Consider the following 19531-nt stretch of genomic DNA (forward strand, 5'->3'; position numbering starts at 1 on the left):
TGCTGTAGTCTTAACAACCGGACGTTTACAGATGGCGTCTACAGCAAACACTAATCATCACAGCCAATTTATGCAAAGTGGCCTTTTTCATCATCATCTCACCCAGACTGATGAAATTAACTTGAGGTGTTTCAGGGACACCACTTGACCCAACAGGTTTGCGGTCCTGAAGCTGCTGTCAGTCAAGTAGGAGGTGTAGATTTACATAGAGACGCTGAGTCACAGACCTCTCCATATGGAGATTTGGTCCTATCCCCTGAGGCCGTGTGTGTGTGTGTGTGTGTGTGTGTGTGTGTGTGTGTGTATTGTCGTTTTGTCTTTTTTTAGGCGGAGGAAGCCCCACACTCCCGCCAGGCACATGATGCAGGGAGTTAGGTCAAATATTTAGCAGACGGTTTAGGCCCCGTGTCAACAGAGAGCAGCGATTATCAGTCAGAATTTGTGGAGTCACCATGTACGATAACAAACGAACGAGCAAAAATAAATACAAAGATACTGAATCATCTCTGTATATGTGAGCAACGTGGTTAATGAGTCACAATAAGTGCAAATAGGAAAAACAAGTTCTCAAATCGGCAAACAGAGTTCATATAAAAATACAACTGCGGCGCTCTCAGGTCAAGGACTAGACTGTGACTGTGACAGCAACTAAAACAAACTTTATCTCATTTCTGCTGCAAGGGATATTTTAATACAAACAATAACAAAAGACAGCGTTTGATGATGTTGTGAGGTAGTGTGGGATCATGGGAGTTGCTGTCTTTTTATTAAAGCAGCCGTTAGCAATATTTTTTGTGTTGTACAGTGTTAAATAGCTCTGTATTCAGTAATCACTGTTATAGAGTGTTAGGCTGGTAACCCATGTCTCTCCTCCTGCTCATGCAGCAAAAGACAACAGACATTTTCTGGTATCCCTGCCCACTTTATCCAATCAGGACAGAGAACTCCATAAAGAGGCGGTCCTGTCTGCTCATAATTGGCAGAGAGCAGTCTGCTTGTTGCTATGTCTGGTTGATTAGGTGGTGACGTAGAGATGAGGGAGAGGATTGCTATCCGCAGAACAGACAGTTAGCTAAAACAACAGCAACGATAACAGCAGCTTTAAGGAAACAAACATTGTTGTCGAATATCTTTATGATGACCGGTTCATGGACGATGTAATGTATTAAAGTTTTCCTCACGTTACATGTAGTCACATTTATTCACGTTATGCCATTTAATTATAGTGATATAGCTGCAAGTATCGTTAGCCAACCCAACGCTAACTAGCAAGCTACTTGGCAGACTTCCTTTCTCTGAAGAAATTTGACAGGGCCAAATTTACTTTCAATAAAAATGTTATATGAGTTTGAACGTAACAGGGTTGTAGTCATTTTTTGACATTTTAATGTGGGAATGTTACATATTATTCCTTTAAGTGCTGATGATTGTATGGCATGTATACTGCTCTGGTACTCAGTGAGTAGACATATCTTATTATCAATAAGCTGAATGCTGCGGTTAAAGAAATATTCTCAAAACATCGGTTTTGCTCAAGCTCTTTTTTATTCCAGAATAATGTGTCACTGTAATTATTAAGATATTCGTCTTTTTATTCAAATTCAAATGTTTTCTGATGTATAATTTTCTCCTCCCGCAGTGGCAGTTATTAAATCAGCAGTATTTGTCCACATCAGAACGAGGGAAAGAATTAATTTAATTGCTCACGCTCCGTATTATTCTAATGATGATTGCGTGAGTCCTTAATCTGATGCTTAATTAATCAGAGAAAAGCTTAATGTGGTATTATTGTCATTAGAGGGTCCTATTAACATGGGTCAGTTTAATAAAATTCAACAGCTTCACAGAAGCAGTGAGAGCCGCGTGCTGTTACGCCGCACGTCACGACGACACGAGTCAAGTTTAGCCGTTGGACAGTTAGTTAGAGCAACCAAATGGCATCAGGACGACAATCCTTAGCACCTTGTCAGTGCAGCCCCCCATGGAGCGGACAGGCTGATACAATAACTGCCTCTGTGGCCACGACCCAGCCACATCTGCTACTCCAGGGCCTGTGTGTTTGGAGATGTCAAATACTTTCAAGCTGTTATAAGGTGTGAACTGGACTGGAACAGAAAATCTTGGCAGGGGGCTCAGCAGTTGAGCGAGGACAAAGGACACCGTTGGTGATGTCCTTGTTAAACTTCATCTTTGACTCCCCGAGCATGTTTGAACTGCTCATCTTTGATGGGGTTAAACAGAGTTCTTAACCCTGCCATTTGGTGAGGAAGGGAAAAAAAATAGCTCCACTAAAGAAATCTACTCCCCTCTCAGTGCTGAGCTTTTGCAAGCCAAACATCTGCAGGGAAAGATGAGAGGAGAGTTTCTCTCTGTGTCTTTCTTTGCTTTGCTCTGCGGACGAAAACGAGAAGGAAAGGTTCCCGGCTCTGGTATTTGGCATGGCAACACTGAGATGGGTGCAGGCGCATGGATATGTGATTTACTCTGAAGTCTTTGCCTCCTGCCCCTGTCTGTACTGACACTAGTTACCATTGTCTTCTCATCTGAGCCTACTCAGCCATAGCTGCTCTGCGAGCTGCCCGTCTTTTGTTCTAGCGTCTTCCCCCACAAAGCTGAGTGCAATGGGCTGTCGGCCCGCCTGGATTATTCATGAACAGCGGGGACGTGTGGCTGTGTGTTGTTGGAGGGTAAAGGGAGGGATTGGGGGTTTGGGTGTGTATGGAGGGGAGGAGGGGGGGGTCGACTGTGGCTCCCAGTAGAGCCAGTGCATGAGGGATGGCCCTAAATAGTCTTCCTTTAGGAATGTGCCGAGCAACTCAGCAGAGAAGAGGGGGATGGATCCTGTTATGGAACAAGTGTATTTGTCCTTATTTCCCCTTTATTTAGTCAAGACACATTGTGTAACGGACTCCACAAGTTGAGGGAAAGACTCGACTGTCAGCCATGTTTCCTGTCACATGCAGTCAAGCAAGTGTACTGATGCTGACTAACAGTGTCTCAGAGAAACACGGGGTCACATTAATTATTCCTATCCACTGTCCCTAAGCTTTGTACAGTGTGATCAACAATTCCACTGTGACTCATTTGTTTGAAAACAAAACAAACGCCTGACATCACCTCTCACGGTCTCACGGTCGTGCTTTTAGCGAGCCGGGGTGGATGTGGTGGTTCCTGTGCTCGAGGATCTATTCATTGAGGGGGGTTGGGAGAGACAGGAAAGCAGAGGAAGGAGGGGTGGGGACTGACGGGAGTTAGTGTGGGGATATGGGGATGGGCAACTGTCGAGCATCCCCCAAAGGTACGGCCTGTTATGCCAAGCAGAATCAGTCTTTTTTTCCAAGGAGCTGGAGCTAATCTGTCAACCACGACAAACACTCTCCGTCTCCCCCCCACCCCCGACACCCCCCACTTGCACCCCCGTTACTGTAGGTGCCTTCCTCTGGAGGGATGGAGATTTTTTAAATGTCCCCTCTTTTCCAAATATGTAAACTGGAACCACATTTAAAAGAAAACAACAATTAGACACACTCTTGTGTTTTTTTTTTCCATAAATGGATTTCCCCCCTTGCCTGATTTGCATTAGGTGGAGATGATTTGGAAGTTAGGAAATTCCCGTTACGCGCTGGTTATTAGACCTCAGATGCACTGATACCCGTAATGTGTTTCCCTTGTCGATTCTTAGCTGTTTCACTGGACCAATCCCACAAAAACCACTTGGAGCGTTGCACTGTAGTCCCATTACTGGACTTTTCTCTCCACGCAGGCAGGCAGTCTGTAATCCTTTAACAATTCACAGATTGTGCGCTGGAAACTATGTCCAAACCTGATTAACTTGCAGGGAAACCTCAAACCGAACTCACAGAGCTCACAATAAGATAAATCTAGTGAAAAATACTCCACAAAACTAATAAGGATCGCGTAAACCTGTTAAAGCGCTCTGTGTTTAGGTTCAACAACAGCTCCCTGGAGTTGCTCTCAGGCTTTAAAGACTCGTCACTACTGTAAACAAAAACACTGCACGTGCGTACTTGCAGTGTTTGTGTTGCTCATTTCCTGTTGTGCTGCATTTTTAAATCCGCGGAAAAAAAAATGTTTGTGATCCACAGAGGCCAGCGAGGACGCCGTCTGAAGTATGTTCATTATTCTCTATTCTTCTTATGTCTATTTTTACAACACCAGGGGACTTGTTGGACGACTAGATTGTAGGTCAGTTAAATGGCAACTTCTTTATAATAAGCTAAATATTTATAGATCCTAATGATTCTTGATTCGAACATGTAAAGACGGCAAATAATTACACATAATTCTCATAAAAGATGTATGAGATTGTGCTGATGCTGTGTTAGTGTTTTGACAACAGTAGTTAACACATTGTCTTCCTGATTGGACTCAAATCGTCGAGGGGCTCGTCTATTTTTACTGAGCAATAGTTCAGTTCCATATATGAACCAGACATTTTTAGTAAAGACGAGCACCACGCTGCCATCAGCTACACACAGTATAACTAGCATTATACTTTGATCCTGAGAGGTCATCGAGCACACAGAAGCTCCCACCGCCCGAACATTCATCATCAGTCTAAAGCGCGACTACATTTAAGACGGTGCACCAGGGCGACTTTCAGATACACGTTCCCTGTGATTATGTTTGTCACTAATCATTGTATATCATGTAAAACACCAAGAGTAGCATTAGCAAAATCGTCCTTCCCACCTAAAATACTCCTGTACTACACATATAGCCTTATATAAAAAATATTCAAACTGATTAATCAATAGTCAATATGGCAGTATCTTACAGTTGTTCACACCGAACCTTCCCTTTGAGTCTGTACCAATCAAACAGTAGTTAAATTTCCCCCTCTGTCGCTTTTTCACAGCAGAGTTTCTCTCACTGCTATTTCCAGTCTCCCAGGGTGATGGTTACATATTTACTCCTGAAGGGTCCCGGATTAGCTCAGAATGTAAATAAACAACAACATGAAGCCACAACAAGTGCACCCATCTTCTGTATGTGTTTGAATCCATTTCCAATTCTGACAAATTCGAGTTTTTATTTCCCTTAAGTCCGACCGCCTGCTGTTCAGCTTGTGCTATTGATTTTTGATCTTTTACAGCGCTCTTGTAACCATGAAACCCTGCCACAGTCACCATGGCATCCTCCAGAATCCCTTGTCTGAAGCTGAAGAACACAATAATGATAGAGGAGCTAACTCTCGAAAAGCCCTCTTTTTAACTGCAGGATCTCATGAGGCTTGTTCCTAAAATATACTGTGTGATCTAAAGATCCTTAGGCCAACTGCTTCTGCATAAACACTGTGCCTCAGACGAGCAGCGAACACAGAGACTTTTGCCTGGCTTAACACATCTGGATGAATAGAGCGGCGTGTGCCCTTTCAGAAACACGTGGGACAACTCTCCCTCTCACTGCTATGCCACTGGGAGAGGACGGCTCTCAAACCGCATTCCTGTTATTGTTATTCTAATTAGCTTCCAGAAAAAAAAAAAAAAGGGGGGGGGGAGAAAAAAAATGATGTGTGCATGCACACATACACACTCGCACACCGCAAAAGCTTATTTGCAGTGCGAGCGGGAGGCGAAGCAAAGCGGCGTGGTGGCGGGGGGTAGAGTCAGAGCAGCCGTGTGTGAGATAGAGGCCCTGATGTCTCCCAAGAATTCAGCCAAGGCATGGGGTGAAATGGCAAAATAATCAAGAGGGCAGGCAGGAGGGAGCCCAGGGGAAGCTCAGCCTTCACACACAGTCGTCATGAGAATATCTTTAAGAGCGCCTCCACATTCCCCTCATCCCAACACTGCTGCTGCCTTTGTGTGACAGCTGTGCACATAAATACAGACAGGGCCATAAACAAAAACAATTACTCTGGCGACTGCAATTCAACATTTATGAACTGCGGAAGGAAATGAAACGGATGTCACACCTGACACAGCACAACAACCGGCATTCAAATGTAATATCCAAATTTACTACAACAGTATTGCACCAAAGCACTCGGCTGTGATCGGCGAGTACAGTGCTCTCTGGAAGTAGAACGAAGGAACAAGAAGTATGTGCATTTATGAAAAAAAAAAACAGCGCTGTTGCAATGGGTAAAACACATTTCCTAATCAATATGCACCCTGTGGCATTGATCTAATAAATAAGAACTTACACAAGCATTCGTTTCGTGCTTAATGGATATAGATCATGCCAACAAGCAGGCGCCGCTGCCAGCCCTGAAGGAAAATAAGCACTGGGATGTGAAATTCCAGGCCATGGGAACCCAGACCAGCTCTGAATATATTCCTTAATCCCTGCTGATTATTTCAAAGTAATCCAGAATCTAATTTCTTTTCAACTTCCAGCTTCAACAAAACGTGAAAAAAAGAGTGTCTTTTATTTCTTTATAGTTGCATCACATTCTCCACCTTTTCAGATTTTCTTTCACTGCTCCAGACGCTCGCTATCGATCAGACCCATTCAGTTCCCTTTCCTCCACTGTCGTCCAGTTTTAAGGTCTGTTCGTGCCCGATATAGGTGTGTGAAAGCAGAGGTGAGGTAGATTCAAAAGCAGAATTGTTTTGCGTAGTTTGTAAGTTTCCCAGCGGCCTCAAACTCGGGAGTGCTCGTGTCTTTCATCGCATGATTACAAGCTTGGCAGGCAATTTACAATAGTAGGGCTAAATGCCGCAGGGTCAGAGAGAAAGGCAGCCGAAAACCTCAGCGTGCTATTTCTCGATAGAAGCCTTGGCCCCTGATACCGCTGAGCCCTGGAGTGAGGCCAGGGCAGTGATTTGAAGAATTCCTCTGGCTTTTGCGGCCCTGGAAGTGCCCTCTTTACAGGAAATGTGACATGAGCCGGCGTGGACAAAGATCAGAAAAGAAGCAGCCATGGCTTCTGTGATGGAGCTCTACAGCTGGCAACTGTCAGTGGTCACAGAGCTCCTCGCCCGCTACTCGTGACCTCTCGGGCCTCATGCTGCTTTTGAGGAAAGGGGATGAGCTCAGCGAACACTTATCCATCAAATAATAGTGAGGGAAGAGACCTACATGCGTGATGCTGTAAACCTCCAACATGGGAGACACAGATACTGGTGATCCCTTCGGTCTGTTGTATGCCAGACTGCCATGTTCACCAACATCCTCCCCCCACTAACGGCTTAATCTGGCCTCCCCCACCACCACCAATGGTTGCAGCTACCTCATTAATGCCCAATCGTCCAGCTCGGGGACTATTGTCGGAGGGGGAGGGAGCCCGTGCTTGAATTCCGCAAAGCAATTTGAATATGTAATGTGCCAGCCGAGATATAATCACCAAATCCTATTCAGTGATTAAAGAACACTTAAATTGCACTCACTTAACATTTCTTCACAGAAAGACTCTCATGAGCAGGTTAATCTGCGGCTCGCTTTACAGATGTTTCGTGACATGTTTACATATATTATTTGTGATTTGGACACATTACGCCCGCCGCCTGGATCGAAATTCCAGCGTTCATGCGTCATTCCTGTATTTCAGATCTTTCATGTCTGCACATGGACAACAGGCACGGAGACACGGGGGCTCCCTGGGGTTCGCCAACTCCCCTTACCTCCTCCCCCTCCCTGAACAAAGCCTCCCCAGTTGCGAGCCTGACCCAGTAACCTGGCTAGCAGCCTGGGGGTATAGCGCACCCTGTCTTAGGGGCTTCCAGGACCCGTGTGAGCACACAGGGCCAGCATTTGTGTACAGAGCAAAGTCACTTTCGTCAATGCAATCGGCTCTTGCGGGGATTAGAACAGCTCCTTTTAGACAGGGCCGATTGTGTGGTAAATGTGTAGTAGCCTAGCAGGCAGAGCCGGGCAGGGTGTAATAGTGGCCCGGGCTAATCCGGCCGGACACAGGCATCTTTCTTTACAGACGCTTTGCAGGAATGCTCTCTTGCTTTCAGCGCCAAGTGTTTTAGTAGATTATGGACCTCGTCTCTGTATGTACATATACAGTCTAGGATGTCTGACACAACATAGTATAACTAAGCAAATTCATGACACATTTCCCTCAGGCTGCGGGCTCTGGTGCATACAAAGCAGCCACGTTCTCCATGTTGATCACTGGAGAACATAAAACAGTCCAAGGCAGCGACTGAAATGAAATTCATCCCGACATTTGTAAAGTCACAAGGCCGACCTCTTTGCGGATGCATGCGTGTGCTTCTCGAAAACGCTTGAGAATCAAATAAGATGTGCGAGAGGAACTGTCACAAGTGCGCTCCACAGCAAATCAGAACTAATTAGAGCATTCAATTTCTGAGGCATTAGGGAGAGTATGCAAAACATCTTACCCCCTGGCTCCCCTTGAAGCAAATCGCTGGCTGATTTGATAGTGATGCCTGAGGAGAGAGAGGAAAAAGAAGAAAGTGGTCAGGAATCGTGTTCATGTTTAATCTAACGGACAGCTCATACATTATGAGCGGAAATATATTGCCATTGTTCCAGCTCGGCTCTGTGGATTTCCCTCGATAACGGTATCCTGGCTTGATAAGACAGAACTTTTTCCTCATTAAATGCCAAAACGTTCCCCCGATTAATTACTGTCATATTTCTATATCATTAAGCCTCCAGTTCAGGGGTGTCTGGCCCTAATCTTCAGAGGAATGTGTGTGATTAATCGATCCAGAGCTTACAGAAAACACTGCTAACGTCAATCAGTTTTCATGTTTTTCAGCTGATTTCCCCTCTAAATGACGACGTGAATAAAGGCCACAAACGATCCCAGCAGACAAAAGACGAAGCTCCTTCTGAAACCAATTACATTTCCTTAAAAAAGCTACTTTTATAAGGCCTCCGTTCTGTGGTTGTGGTGTAACCGCGCTGCTCTCCATGACCACAGAGTACCTGGCTTAAGCTCCCCGACATCATATTGTTTCTGTCCCCGCCTGCTGATAAAGAAATATTAAATCATAAGGAAATATCTGCCTCTGAGGCAACACGATACATGGTTAATAGATGGAGACCATAATCTGTGAAGTACAGCTGTGCCCGTGATTGACAGCGCTCTTTATTTATTATTAATGGTTTTGGGAAACGTCTTCCCTGTTGAGGAGCATTGTTGTGATTTTTCTTCATCATCCGTTAGCTTTTAATATTGAATGAAATAATAAATATTAAAGCGCAAAATGTTTGATACATATTCCAAACACAGCCGCAGGGTGAAATCACACTCACTTAATATAAGGTGTGGATTTGGCTCGACCTAAAACGTGATTATTAATATTTTGGAGTAATCATTAGAGCTGGAACCAGTGGTTTATGAGGCGCCTTTTAACAAGTTGTAACTCATAGCTTTATAGATGCTGATAAATCATTTTATTTAGCTATGTTCAAACTGATAAACTTTATTGTTTTTGTCAATATACACTCAGTATGAATCGGATGAACCGCAGCGCTCAAGCTGTTTAGGAATCGGGGGTTGTAGACTAGTTATTAGCGATTATAAAAAGAATACAAAATTTTCGGTTGCCAGGTTGAGACCAATCGTTTTTGCATCCTCCTCTAGCTGAAGCGTTTCGACCACTATCCATGTATTAGCAACTTCTTTATTTACTGCAGAAATTGGAGTTTATTAATGGATTACCAACATTTATAACTGCATTACAGAACAGAATTAATAAACACCAGCCAAATGGACTTTTTACAACCTGGCAACCCAAAGTTGGTGCTTTAATGGCTTATAACTGATCTCTAGAGCATTAGCAAATTATATATTAACTATTAATGAAGCCATTAGCTACAATAATAAACCCTTCGTATAATAGGGATGTGGATTAATGAATTAGTGGATCAGCTGAAAATCATTCTGCATTTATATTTCATAACGGATTAGTCGTTCAAGTATTTTGTTTAGTTTCGGTGGTTCTGACTTCTCACATGTGAACATTTACTGGTTTTCTAAGTCTTATATGATTTTTATTTTAAGACATGTTGTCAATCAAACACTTGAGAAAACAATCTGCACGTAAAAACACAAGTTGCAGCCAAATTTTGATTTAAAGACTATACAATTTCATGTACAAGAATGCTGTATTTTCCCCTTTTTCCTCACAACACAGACATGAAAACACATGAATAAATCATAAACGCTCTTTCAGGTTGAGGTTGGACTGCATCTCAGCGCACCACAGTGGGAGTCCGGCGGTCTGAAACCAGTACTTTCTGGGGTGGTCTTTCGACTTGGAAAACTTTTGCAGTAACCTCTCCTGCCTTGCCTTGCCTTGCCTTGCCTTGCCTTTGCCTGCTTTGGCCTGGAGGAAGCTGTCAGGCTGTGTGAGCTCTGGAGTTTACTCTGCTTCACAGACCAATGAGCTCTGGAGCTGGGCGGGCTTCCAGGCGTGTAAAAGGCAAAAAAACAATAATACACAAGAGCTCAGCAACAACTTACTGAGCCCATGGCCGGACTGTACACAGCTTGAACCACTGCTTCCCCACATCCAGGAGGGGGTGAAAAAAACACCCTCCACCAAATGAGCCCCTTAAACTGTAAAGGACTAACTGTCTTTATCAAGCATTGCTCTGGGAAAGACCATTTGGATCGACTAAATTATCTCGGTCTAATCTAATGGACCATAAAAGCTATAAAACAGTCTCCAGATTCAGAGGAGTCGAATAATTTGCCTGATAGCTTGTTCATTAATTTATTCCCGAGAGCGAAACGAGCAGAAAAAAAACACCCTTTTTTTTTAAGAAAGAAAAAAAAAAAAATTTAATGACTGGCAATCATGTGCTAATCTAAATAATGAATGTAATGTATGTAAAGAAAGCAGCAGGGTTTCAGAGCTGGGGGCACGATCACAACCCTCTGCTGTCATGTAGGAACTTTAATACCTTTTTTTTGTGTGTGTTGTTTCGGGAGATTACGCGTTTGGCACACACGCACAATTGTATAAACAGCCGGAAAAACACACTTTAAACTGCTTCATTCATCACAGATTATTCAATGTGCCTCTTCTGATCGCACTGAAATCAAGCTTTCTGCTTTCTACTGTATCACAGCCGAGATAAAAAACCAACACAAGACAACGTTATCGCGTCTGTCGAGCAGATTTCCAAGTCTGAACTATCTCAACTTTACTTTTATAATTATTATCGCTACCAAACGGAAAGACGAGCTGTTTCCTAGTAGAGGGTTTTACAGTTCCCGGAGTTGGGAGGCGATTAAAAAAAAAAAAAAAAAATGAAAATATAGCTGGTAAAAGGAAAAACACACACACACACACACACATAGAGACACACATAAGATCCAAAGTTCAACGCGATGGTTCCGTCTTACCTTCAGGTTCTGGTAGGCTTCGAGGGTCCGGATGGCAGTGTCAGTGAGTTTGACGTGGTAGAGAGTTTGATTCGGGGTGTTTTTGTTGATTTTGCCACAGGAGAGCCCATACCGATGCTCCTGTCTCAGCGCTGCCATTTCTACAACTGAAGGCTATTGGCGACATTCTGCCCGAGACGTCACGGGAGGAGAGAGCGCGTGGGCGGGGCTTACACACAAACACATGCGCGCACGCACGCAGCCGGGCAGGCACGCAGGCAAGCACGCACACGTATACACACACACACACACACACGCAGGAAGTATGATTTAAAGAAACTAGTGTGCTTTCGCTTTCCAGGTCACTGTCGTTGGTCACTTGAGAGTCCACAGCGCGCGCACACACACACACACACACACCGGTGAGGTACAAACACACCTGCAGAGAAATGTAGGCTACAAGTGGCAAATGACCTTTGTATAGATTGTAATTAAGATTGTAACCAAATCAAAAATTCATGAAACATCTTTGTTTACTCCTGAAGCGAAAGTCTGCAGTGAAAGACGGAGATCTGTCGTTAAACAGACTGAAAGTACAGAGACGCTGAAATCCAGTTTAATATGCACAGTTTTTTTTTAATCTAATAGCTTTATTGACAACTCCACAACAAAATACAGCATGGCCAAAGTATTGTACTAATAATGTGTGTTGGTAAGTACTAGGGGTGTAATGATAAATCGATCCAGATCGATATATATATAGATTCATTGATCAACGATCCAATAGCATCGATGCAAAGTGAAAACATCAATTCATGTAGGCGCCATCCTTAAGATACACCTTATTTTGAATTTCCCATGGCACATCTGTGCCACAGTTTCCATCCATGCCCAACTCCTTTCAAAACAGTGCTTTCTTTTTATTAAAAATAATAGATTGTTTTCCATTTGAATGTCTGGAATCACTGATAAAATATTTCCACTGAAGAGTTCAGTAATAACATTGTCAAATCATATTTTAGTTGCTTTTTGTGAGGTGATATAAATGTAACTGTTAAATGGGCATATGATATCATCTGATCATCCGATCATCCGATCACAAGCCCCTGTATCGTATCGGATCAAAATCCTATTTTAGCAGACTTTGTGATATCGGCAAATATCGTATTGTCGTCCATGAATCAATATATCATTGTATCGTGATGAAACTTGTCATTATACACCCCTAGATATTACAACATAAAGAAATCTATACATTTACTGTATATACATATAGGCGATACATATATTGCGATAATCCGTAATCGTAAAATTGTGAATTCTTTCGCCACGACAATCATCCAATGAAAATCTGATACTGTGACAGCACTACTGCATATAATACTTAAACGGAGTCCAATGTTTACGGTATGTAGATATAAATATAAGTTATATACATAGCTGACAAAAACATATACAGTGCAGGTATAAACACAGATAATAGTGAGACATTACATACAGATCATTATGTCATTAATACATTTAAAGTATAAATACAACAATAGCTTTTAAGTGTTACATCATGCTATCATCTGGTGGAGGCTGAGCTAATTTTAGCTAGCATTACACAGTCAAGTAGTTGAATACATAATAACCTGCGTAGTTTGTAAGATTATCGCATGATTTAATCGTAAATGTAGCTGTAGCTGTCAGATAAAAGCATTGTCGTAAAAAGTACAATATTCTGAAATGACTGAAATGAACAAATAAATGACACAGCTTTACTCGCTGTGTGTATCGTTTCTGTGTGTGTGTGTGTGTGTGTGTGTGTGTGTGTGTGTGTGTGTGTCAGGGAAATTAAAAGACAAATATGGAATCTGGATTAATTTAATCCCTGATGGACAACATGCTTCAGCTGTGGATTAAAGCGCCGCCTCGCTGTCAGAAGTGCAGTGTTTATTTACAGTATGTTAGTGTTACATTAGTCCACGTCGGCTCCTGCAGGGCTCATGTTTCCTCCGCAGTCTGTCATCTTCTGAGACCGGAAATATGATTCAAAGGCACTTGACATTACAGCCAAATATTTGTAGTAATGTGTGATCTTCTGTTATGTTTGCTGTTTACTTAAACGTGAAGTGGTGAATACATTTGCAGCGTTGCATCAACTTAACGACTGTATGTTTTCTGTTCCAGTCGTTTGCTGTAAGACAGATTCATAAAGTCTGCTAGAGCTTTAGCTTCGCAACACTTTAATCAATGTTATCTCCGGCCTGTTGTCGTTATATCAAACAGAAACCTCACTTTTCTTGAACTTGTCACAGTCTTTTGAACCGAAAGAACAAAACTCCTCCCGGTTAAATTACAGTATTTATCTGTAATTATTTAAGGCTAGGAAAAATGTAGGTCAATTTATTTTCTCGATGAACCTGAAAGAACAAACATCTTTTAATTACCTTCACGGGTTAAAAAAACAGAACATTTGTTTCAGTTTTCAAGAAAAAATTGTGAATGAGTCATACACATGGTGTGACATGTGTATCCTCCGGCAGCTTCGCACCGTAACAGCACTGTATTTAATATGTAATCTAATGTCACCTTTACAGCCTGCAGTGTTGTGGCACTTCTTAAAAAGTGAAAGCAGAAATCTCCAGACGCAACTCGAGGCAAATTAAGTTAGAGCCTGTATCCCCCGAGATCTTATTGGTAGGTTGCGTTCATGGAAACTGCGTTATGGAGCACAACGGTGAAGTCATTAAGAAGCTTACAGACGTTCTGGCAGATTAGGTTTTTCTCTTCTAATCCTGCAGATTACCACTGCACAAGCCTGCTGGCTGGGAGTGCTTCGTTGCGCTGCGCAGTTTCTTTACATTGATCATTTTTTTGTCGCTCACTGGACTTTGTAGACTAAGGCGGACACGGGCAGGAGAGAGGGGAGGTCAAAGTGCAACAGAACTGCAGAAACTACGTGGCTGCCCCCCCTGGAGAAAAAACTGTAGATGAAGCCGGGGATTTAGGGATGCACTCTGAGTTGGATTATTGAAACACAACATGTATCACACTGTGGATATATCCTGTTTGTTTTGACAGATTTTAGGTTTGCAGAAGTTGGTTCACAACAGAATTACTAACCTGCACCTACTGTAAGTGGAAGATTGGCTGGACAAGGAGGATCATCTCTTTTGCAGACTAATGCAGACGGTGTCCATCGCTCTCTGTAGTGAAATGGAGACAGAGCCGTGTTGTGAAGAGCTCAAAGACTCTGCGGTGGAGCCCACAGAGCCTGAGGTACAAGGGGCCATTTCTGAGACTGCTGATGGGGACAGTCACACCTCGCCGCCCTGTGGGTCTGCAGAAGAAGGCGAGGAGCTGTTGGGGAAGGAGCAGGTTGAAACGGAGAGCTGTGCGGGTGGGAGTGAAAGCACGGAGATAAAAAGCCCCTCTGATCCTGTGCGAGAAAGTGGAGGCACAGCATGCAAGGAACAGAGGAAACTGAGAAAAACAAACAGCTGGAAAATGGTGCGATTCCAAGACCCATCGGAGGATGATGATGTGTTGGAGAGGGATAGCTCAGCAGAGAGTCTCTTTCCTGAATACGCTCTGAAGGAGTGGACTTCCTCGACCTTTGAGGAGCTGTTCATGGCAGAAGACTGGCAGGACATCGCAGGTGAGACTACATCAGAGGACGGTGGAGACACTCTTTAGACTTGGTATTGCATCACTAACTTATCCCTAACTAGAATAAACGTGATTAAAAATGTTTGAAATCAAGCTTGATGTGTTTGTGGCTCTTTCTGAACACATGTTTGCCAACAGCTAGCAGATTATCCCTCCCTGCTGAACACAACCTTCTCTTCTTTCCTCACTCAGAGGACCGGCTGTTGAGGAAGAAGGTGCTGGAGTCCAGTGCACCGGATGCCCTGCTACCAGCCTGGGGCCAGGAGGTCACTGTGAAGATGCAGTGTGTCCTGGAGGACCGCACTGTGGTGGAGAAGGACTGCAAGCTGGTTTTTGTTATTGGAGAGGGAGATGTAAACCAGGTAAAAAGGTTTTAACCCTGCAGTTTTGTCTGACAGGTTAATTTTCCAAAGAGGTCAAAGCTCCAGCGACACTTGAAGTATAAAGAACAACTTAATTGTTAAACTAACAGGTTTAAAGCAACAGGTTTGGGCTTGTGCCCCACATCAAGGTCATTTTGGGTAGTTTTCTTCAGTTTTCTTCAGAGTCTACAGCCAGCTAGCTCTTGCAAAATGCTAACGTTGGCATGCTAACATCATGATGACAGTGCTAACTTGCTGATGTTGAACCATTTTCACCACCATAGCTTAGCGTGTTAGCATGCTCCAATTTAAATTTTCATTTAAAAATTGCAAAACACAAAGTGCAGCTAAGGCTGATGGGAACATTGGTTTTATGGATTATAAACATAGACAGTATAACCCTGCAGGGGGCAACTCCACTGGTCCAATTGTATATAAGCTTATGAGAAAATGACTCTACTTCTTACTTGATTTCTTACTTCACTAAACGGTTTCAAAATTAGTTTATGGTCTCAATCGCTAGTTTCAAGTCTTCACCAATACGGCATGATGTTCATTTTGTGAATTATAGTCTCATTTACAGCTAAACAGACGATAAAGCAGGGCAGCTGTAGGGTGTGGCTACCCTGTGATTGACACGTTTACAGATCAAGTTACGAAGGCTGACATTAATCAGAGCAGAACCATCGCAGCTTTTGTGAATCACAACTTTCAAGTTGAAAACTGTCTTGTTTAATGATGTTATTTCAAAGTGTATACATCTAATCCATCTAAAATGCATGTTTGATGATTTTATGAATCATTAATGAGAACACTTTCAGTAATGTGTGGTTGGAAATCTATTTATCGGCCTCAGGTTAAAGACAATGACAGCCTGAGTTTAGTCCGAGATGTTGCTGTTGGCCGATGTAAGAAGCTAGCAAAGCAACATGGTATGTAAAATACGCACAGCAGAAATGTCAGATAGGTCTGACCATTGTGTTTAAATATATATCTTTAGACGTTATGGAAATTGACAACAGAATTAAACAAAGTAGCTGATTTATCAAATGCAAATCAACCACCAGTTGTCTGCCTGGATGTGACTGTTGTCAGCGCGGCGTCACTGTGATTCAACCTACAGAAGCATTGCATTGTGTATCCATGTGCTCATCCACATACGGTCACCTCCCCATCACTCCAAACTCAAGGCTTCAAAACAGAAGTCTAAAACAATGATGTCGCAGTACGTCCACTACTTTATATACAGTCTATGAATACAAACCAAAGTATTGGAGGATGTGTGTGTACGTACCAAGATTCATGACAATCCATCCAGTAGCTAAAATGTAAAAAATGTCGGTGGTGCTGGAGGAAATGTTAAGGGGTCTCCAAAATCATTACCATAAATCCTGTGAAAACCACAAATATGTCCACCAAATTTTACAGCAATCCAACATATATTCATATTATAATCTGATCCCCCTTCCAACATTTGTCATCCCTCAGGCTACCGCTGCTAAAAGAAAAGCAGGTCAACATGCTTCAAAACTTGAAATTCATCTTCAGATGTTTTAGTCAATGAAGGACATTAAAATGCACAACTCAAAGTCGTGCTTAAATGTATTCTGTGTAATTATGCAAAAAGCTCTGTCAGTTAATAACACATTGTTCTCTGACACCTGCAGGCCCTGGAGGAGTGTGTCCTATCCATGCAGAGGGGTGAGATCACGTTACTGCTGGCTGATTCACAGTATGCTTATGGACTTCTGGGAAGGTAAGGCTTTGAAGTTTAATGATAAACTGTTGAATTAAGGAGCACGTAGAAGCAGAAGCGAGACTTATCCAGTTATAATTGTTTCGAAGTATCATCTCAACAAGAGGCCCAGGCTTCTTTATACCTGTTGCTGCGGGGGCAGCCTGGTCATCCAGGGGTAGCGGGGTTAATGAACCATAAACAGGAGCAGATGGCTTCCTCCTAACACCATTCAGAGGCGGCCTATCAATGGTGTGTTTGTAACCTCCCAACCTATGGGAAGACTGCACTCGTATTACAGCCAATGGTTTATAACCTTTTACACCGTTAAAGAGCCAGGATAAACACAGAGGAGGCTGGCTGACGAGAACTGATTGTTTATAGTTTTAATGTTTGCTTTAGGGAACCCGAACATGTTAGAATGAGGCTTTAATGCAGCGCAGTGATTTGATGAGATTACATATCAGTGAAAATGTTTGAAGGAAAAGTATTTTGAGGTGTGACTAGAGGGAGATTTAATGGGATTTAATTTGTTTGCCGGTTGATTATGTTGCAAATTACTTTCTGTAGTTCCCGCTGCTGTAAGGCTTTTCAAGGAGACGCTGATGCACTGTATATTAGCAAAAGTGTGACCATTAATTTGATTTCTGAACGCGATATTATCAACTGTATGCCAGTGTTTTTATGAGCCCACACCCGTTAGAGTAAATTAAACATTATTAGATATTTTCAGCCACGTGTGCTGTGTGAGTGGACGCAAAATGTTGTTAAAATAAAAGCTGGGAAAGTGTTTACCTGCAGTCTTTTTAGGATGTGCTGTGCTACATGCAGGGCATACTGTACCATTAACAGAGTGGCTGTACAGAGGAGTAATGCATAAAAACAAACATGTGCCCAGAATTATCATGTGGCAGTAAAAGCCTCAGAAAGGTTCAGGATAAAAAGCTAAATGTATTATCCTCATCCAATTTTACAGGCTGAAACAAAAAAGGCAGTACATCTGAACATTGTTGACAGCACAATAATCAAATGTACTGAACATTTGGTTGGGAAATCATGTTTTTGTTCCAGTGTGTGCACTATAGTGTTTCAGCCTCTCCCGTCTGTGAGCTCTTGTTTGTTTTACGGAGGGGATGATGGGACACGGGGGTGTGCGAGGTGAGAGCGAGGAGTCTCCGAGGTGTTGTCTGGAGTCTCGCCCTCTGTCGTGTGCGGCGAATGAGGCCAAGAAAAGGGGGGAGAGGCGGCGGGAGGTTAGTTAATGATTGTTTTGATGCAGCTGATTAGGGTTGTGTGCTGCGGAGTCAAATTTAGCTGAACCATAAGGTAGACAATCAGAGCTCTGTGCCAGCCCTTTGAACATGATTCAGTTACTGAGGTTGCTCTGTGCTCCGAATGTGATTTTCTCCTATTTCTGAGGTTGAATACATTTGTTACATAATGAGAAAGCAGCGTGTTACAAACTCAAGTAAACTTAAAAAAGATCTGCCAGTAATGGAAAAAAATCTTCTGTCTCTAAACCCTGTGAAAGCATCTGTTGAGGGGCTTTTTCTTTCTTGACGAGAGATAAACGAAAAAGATCACTGAAATATCTGTGCAAAATGTAAGAATTTTATCTGCAAACATTCAAAAAGTATCAACAGAATGTGACATGTTATGATAAAGAGATATCTACTGAAGTCAGCATGCCAACCAGCCAGCCCTGACCTGTACTGGTCCAAAGCTCCCGTGCTAGCAGTATAAGCACTTCCCTGGTGCTCCATTGCTATCTGAGCTAACTAGCGAATGGTAGCTACTGTTAGCAGCGTTAAGGGCTAACTCCGGTGAAATGCTTCCCTCTATTTGTTGTAATTATGAATTCGACATGTGGCCACTTCTTACACATTGCACCTTTTAATATGAAGCTACCATCGCCAGGCAGTTAGCATAGCTTAGCATGACTGTATGCAGGGCGACCGTACACCTCTAAAACTCTGATTAACAGGTTATATTTTGTTAGTTTAATCCGTATAAACTAAGGCGTATAAAGACAAGCAAAGATTTCAAGAAGTTAGGAGTCACTGCGAAGAAATAGTAAAACATGTAACTTTTAGTAAAACAGCAAATTGTTGTTTTCACACTTTGTTTTGGTATGCATTTACCAAACTGTGTTATCTACTGAGCCTTAGGAGCCAAAAGCCAGATTTTGTTACCTTTTTAACGGAGTCAGGTTAGCTGTTTCCCCGTTTACAATCTTTGTACTAAGCTAAGCTAACTGGCTGCAGACTGTTGCTTCACATTTGCCATACAGAAATAGACGATCTTTTATTCTAACTCTTGGAAGGAGAGCAAATAAGAGATTTTTCCCAAAATGATAATGATAAGACTCCCTCATCGTTAATGACATGTTTTTCTGGAAAAAACATCTACTTAACCTGCTTTTACAAAAGTATTTAATAAATAAATTATTAGAGCAAATAAGCTGACAAAAATTAAGGATCACAAGCAGTGACAGACATC

At 42.6% G+C, this 19531-nt stretch overlaps 2 protein-coding genes across 2 annotated transcripts in view; one reads left to right on the top strand and one right to left on the bottom strand.

Annotated features, from left to right (window-relative positions):
* The window catches only part of LOC311264034 (RNA polymerase II elongation factor ELL), a 29680-nt gene extending 18196 nt beyond the window's left edge, over window positions 1-11484 (bottom strand). Inside the window, exons 1-2 of the mRNA XM_084364563.1 lie at window positions 11303-11484; window positions 8319-8366 (exon numbers count right to left, since the gene is read on the bottom strand). Coding sequence (XP_084220689.1) covers window positions 8319-8366; window positions 11303-11440 — 186 coding nt within the window. The 5' untranslated portion in view covers window positions 11441-11484. The remainder of the gene's footprint in view (window positions 1-8318; window positions 8367-11302) is intronic.
* Window positions 11485-14330: 2846 nt separating this feature from the next.
* The window catches only part of fkbp16 (FKBP prolyl isomerase 16), a 32958-nt gene continuing 27757 nt past the window's right edge, over window positions 14331-19531 (top strand). Inside the window, exons 1-3 of the mRNA XM_084364930.1 lie at window positions 14331-14924; window positions 15128-15297; window positions 16965-17053. Of these exons, the coding sequence (XP_084221056.1) occupies window positions 14450-14924; window positions 15128-15297; window positions 16965-17053 (734 nt within the window). The 5' untranslated portion in view covers window positions 14331-14449. The remainder of the gene's footprint in view (window positions 14925-15127; window positions 15298-16964; window positions 17054-19531) is intronic.

The sequence above is a fragment of the Pagrus pagrus genome, assembly GCF_965226575.1.
Source record: "Pagrus pagrus genome assembly, chromosome: 10".
Classification (NCBI taxonomy): domain Eukaryota; kingdom Metazoa; phylum Chordata; class Actinopteri; order Spariformes; family Sparidae; genus Pagrus; species Pagrus pagrus.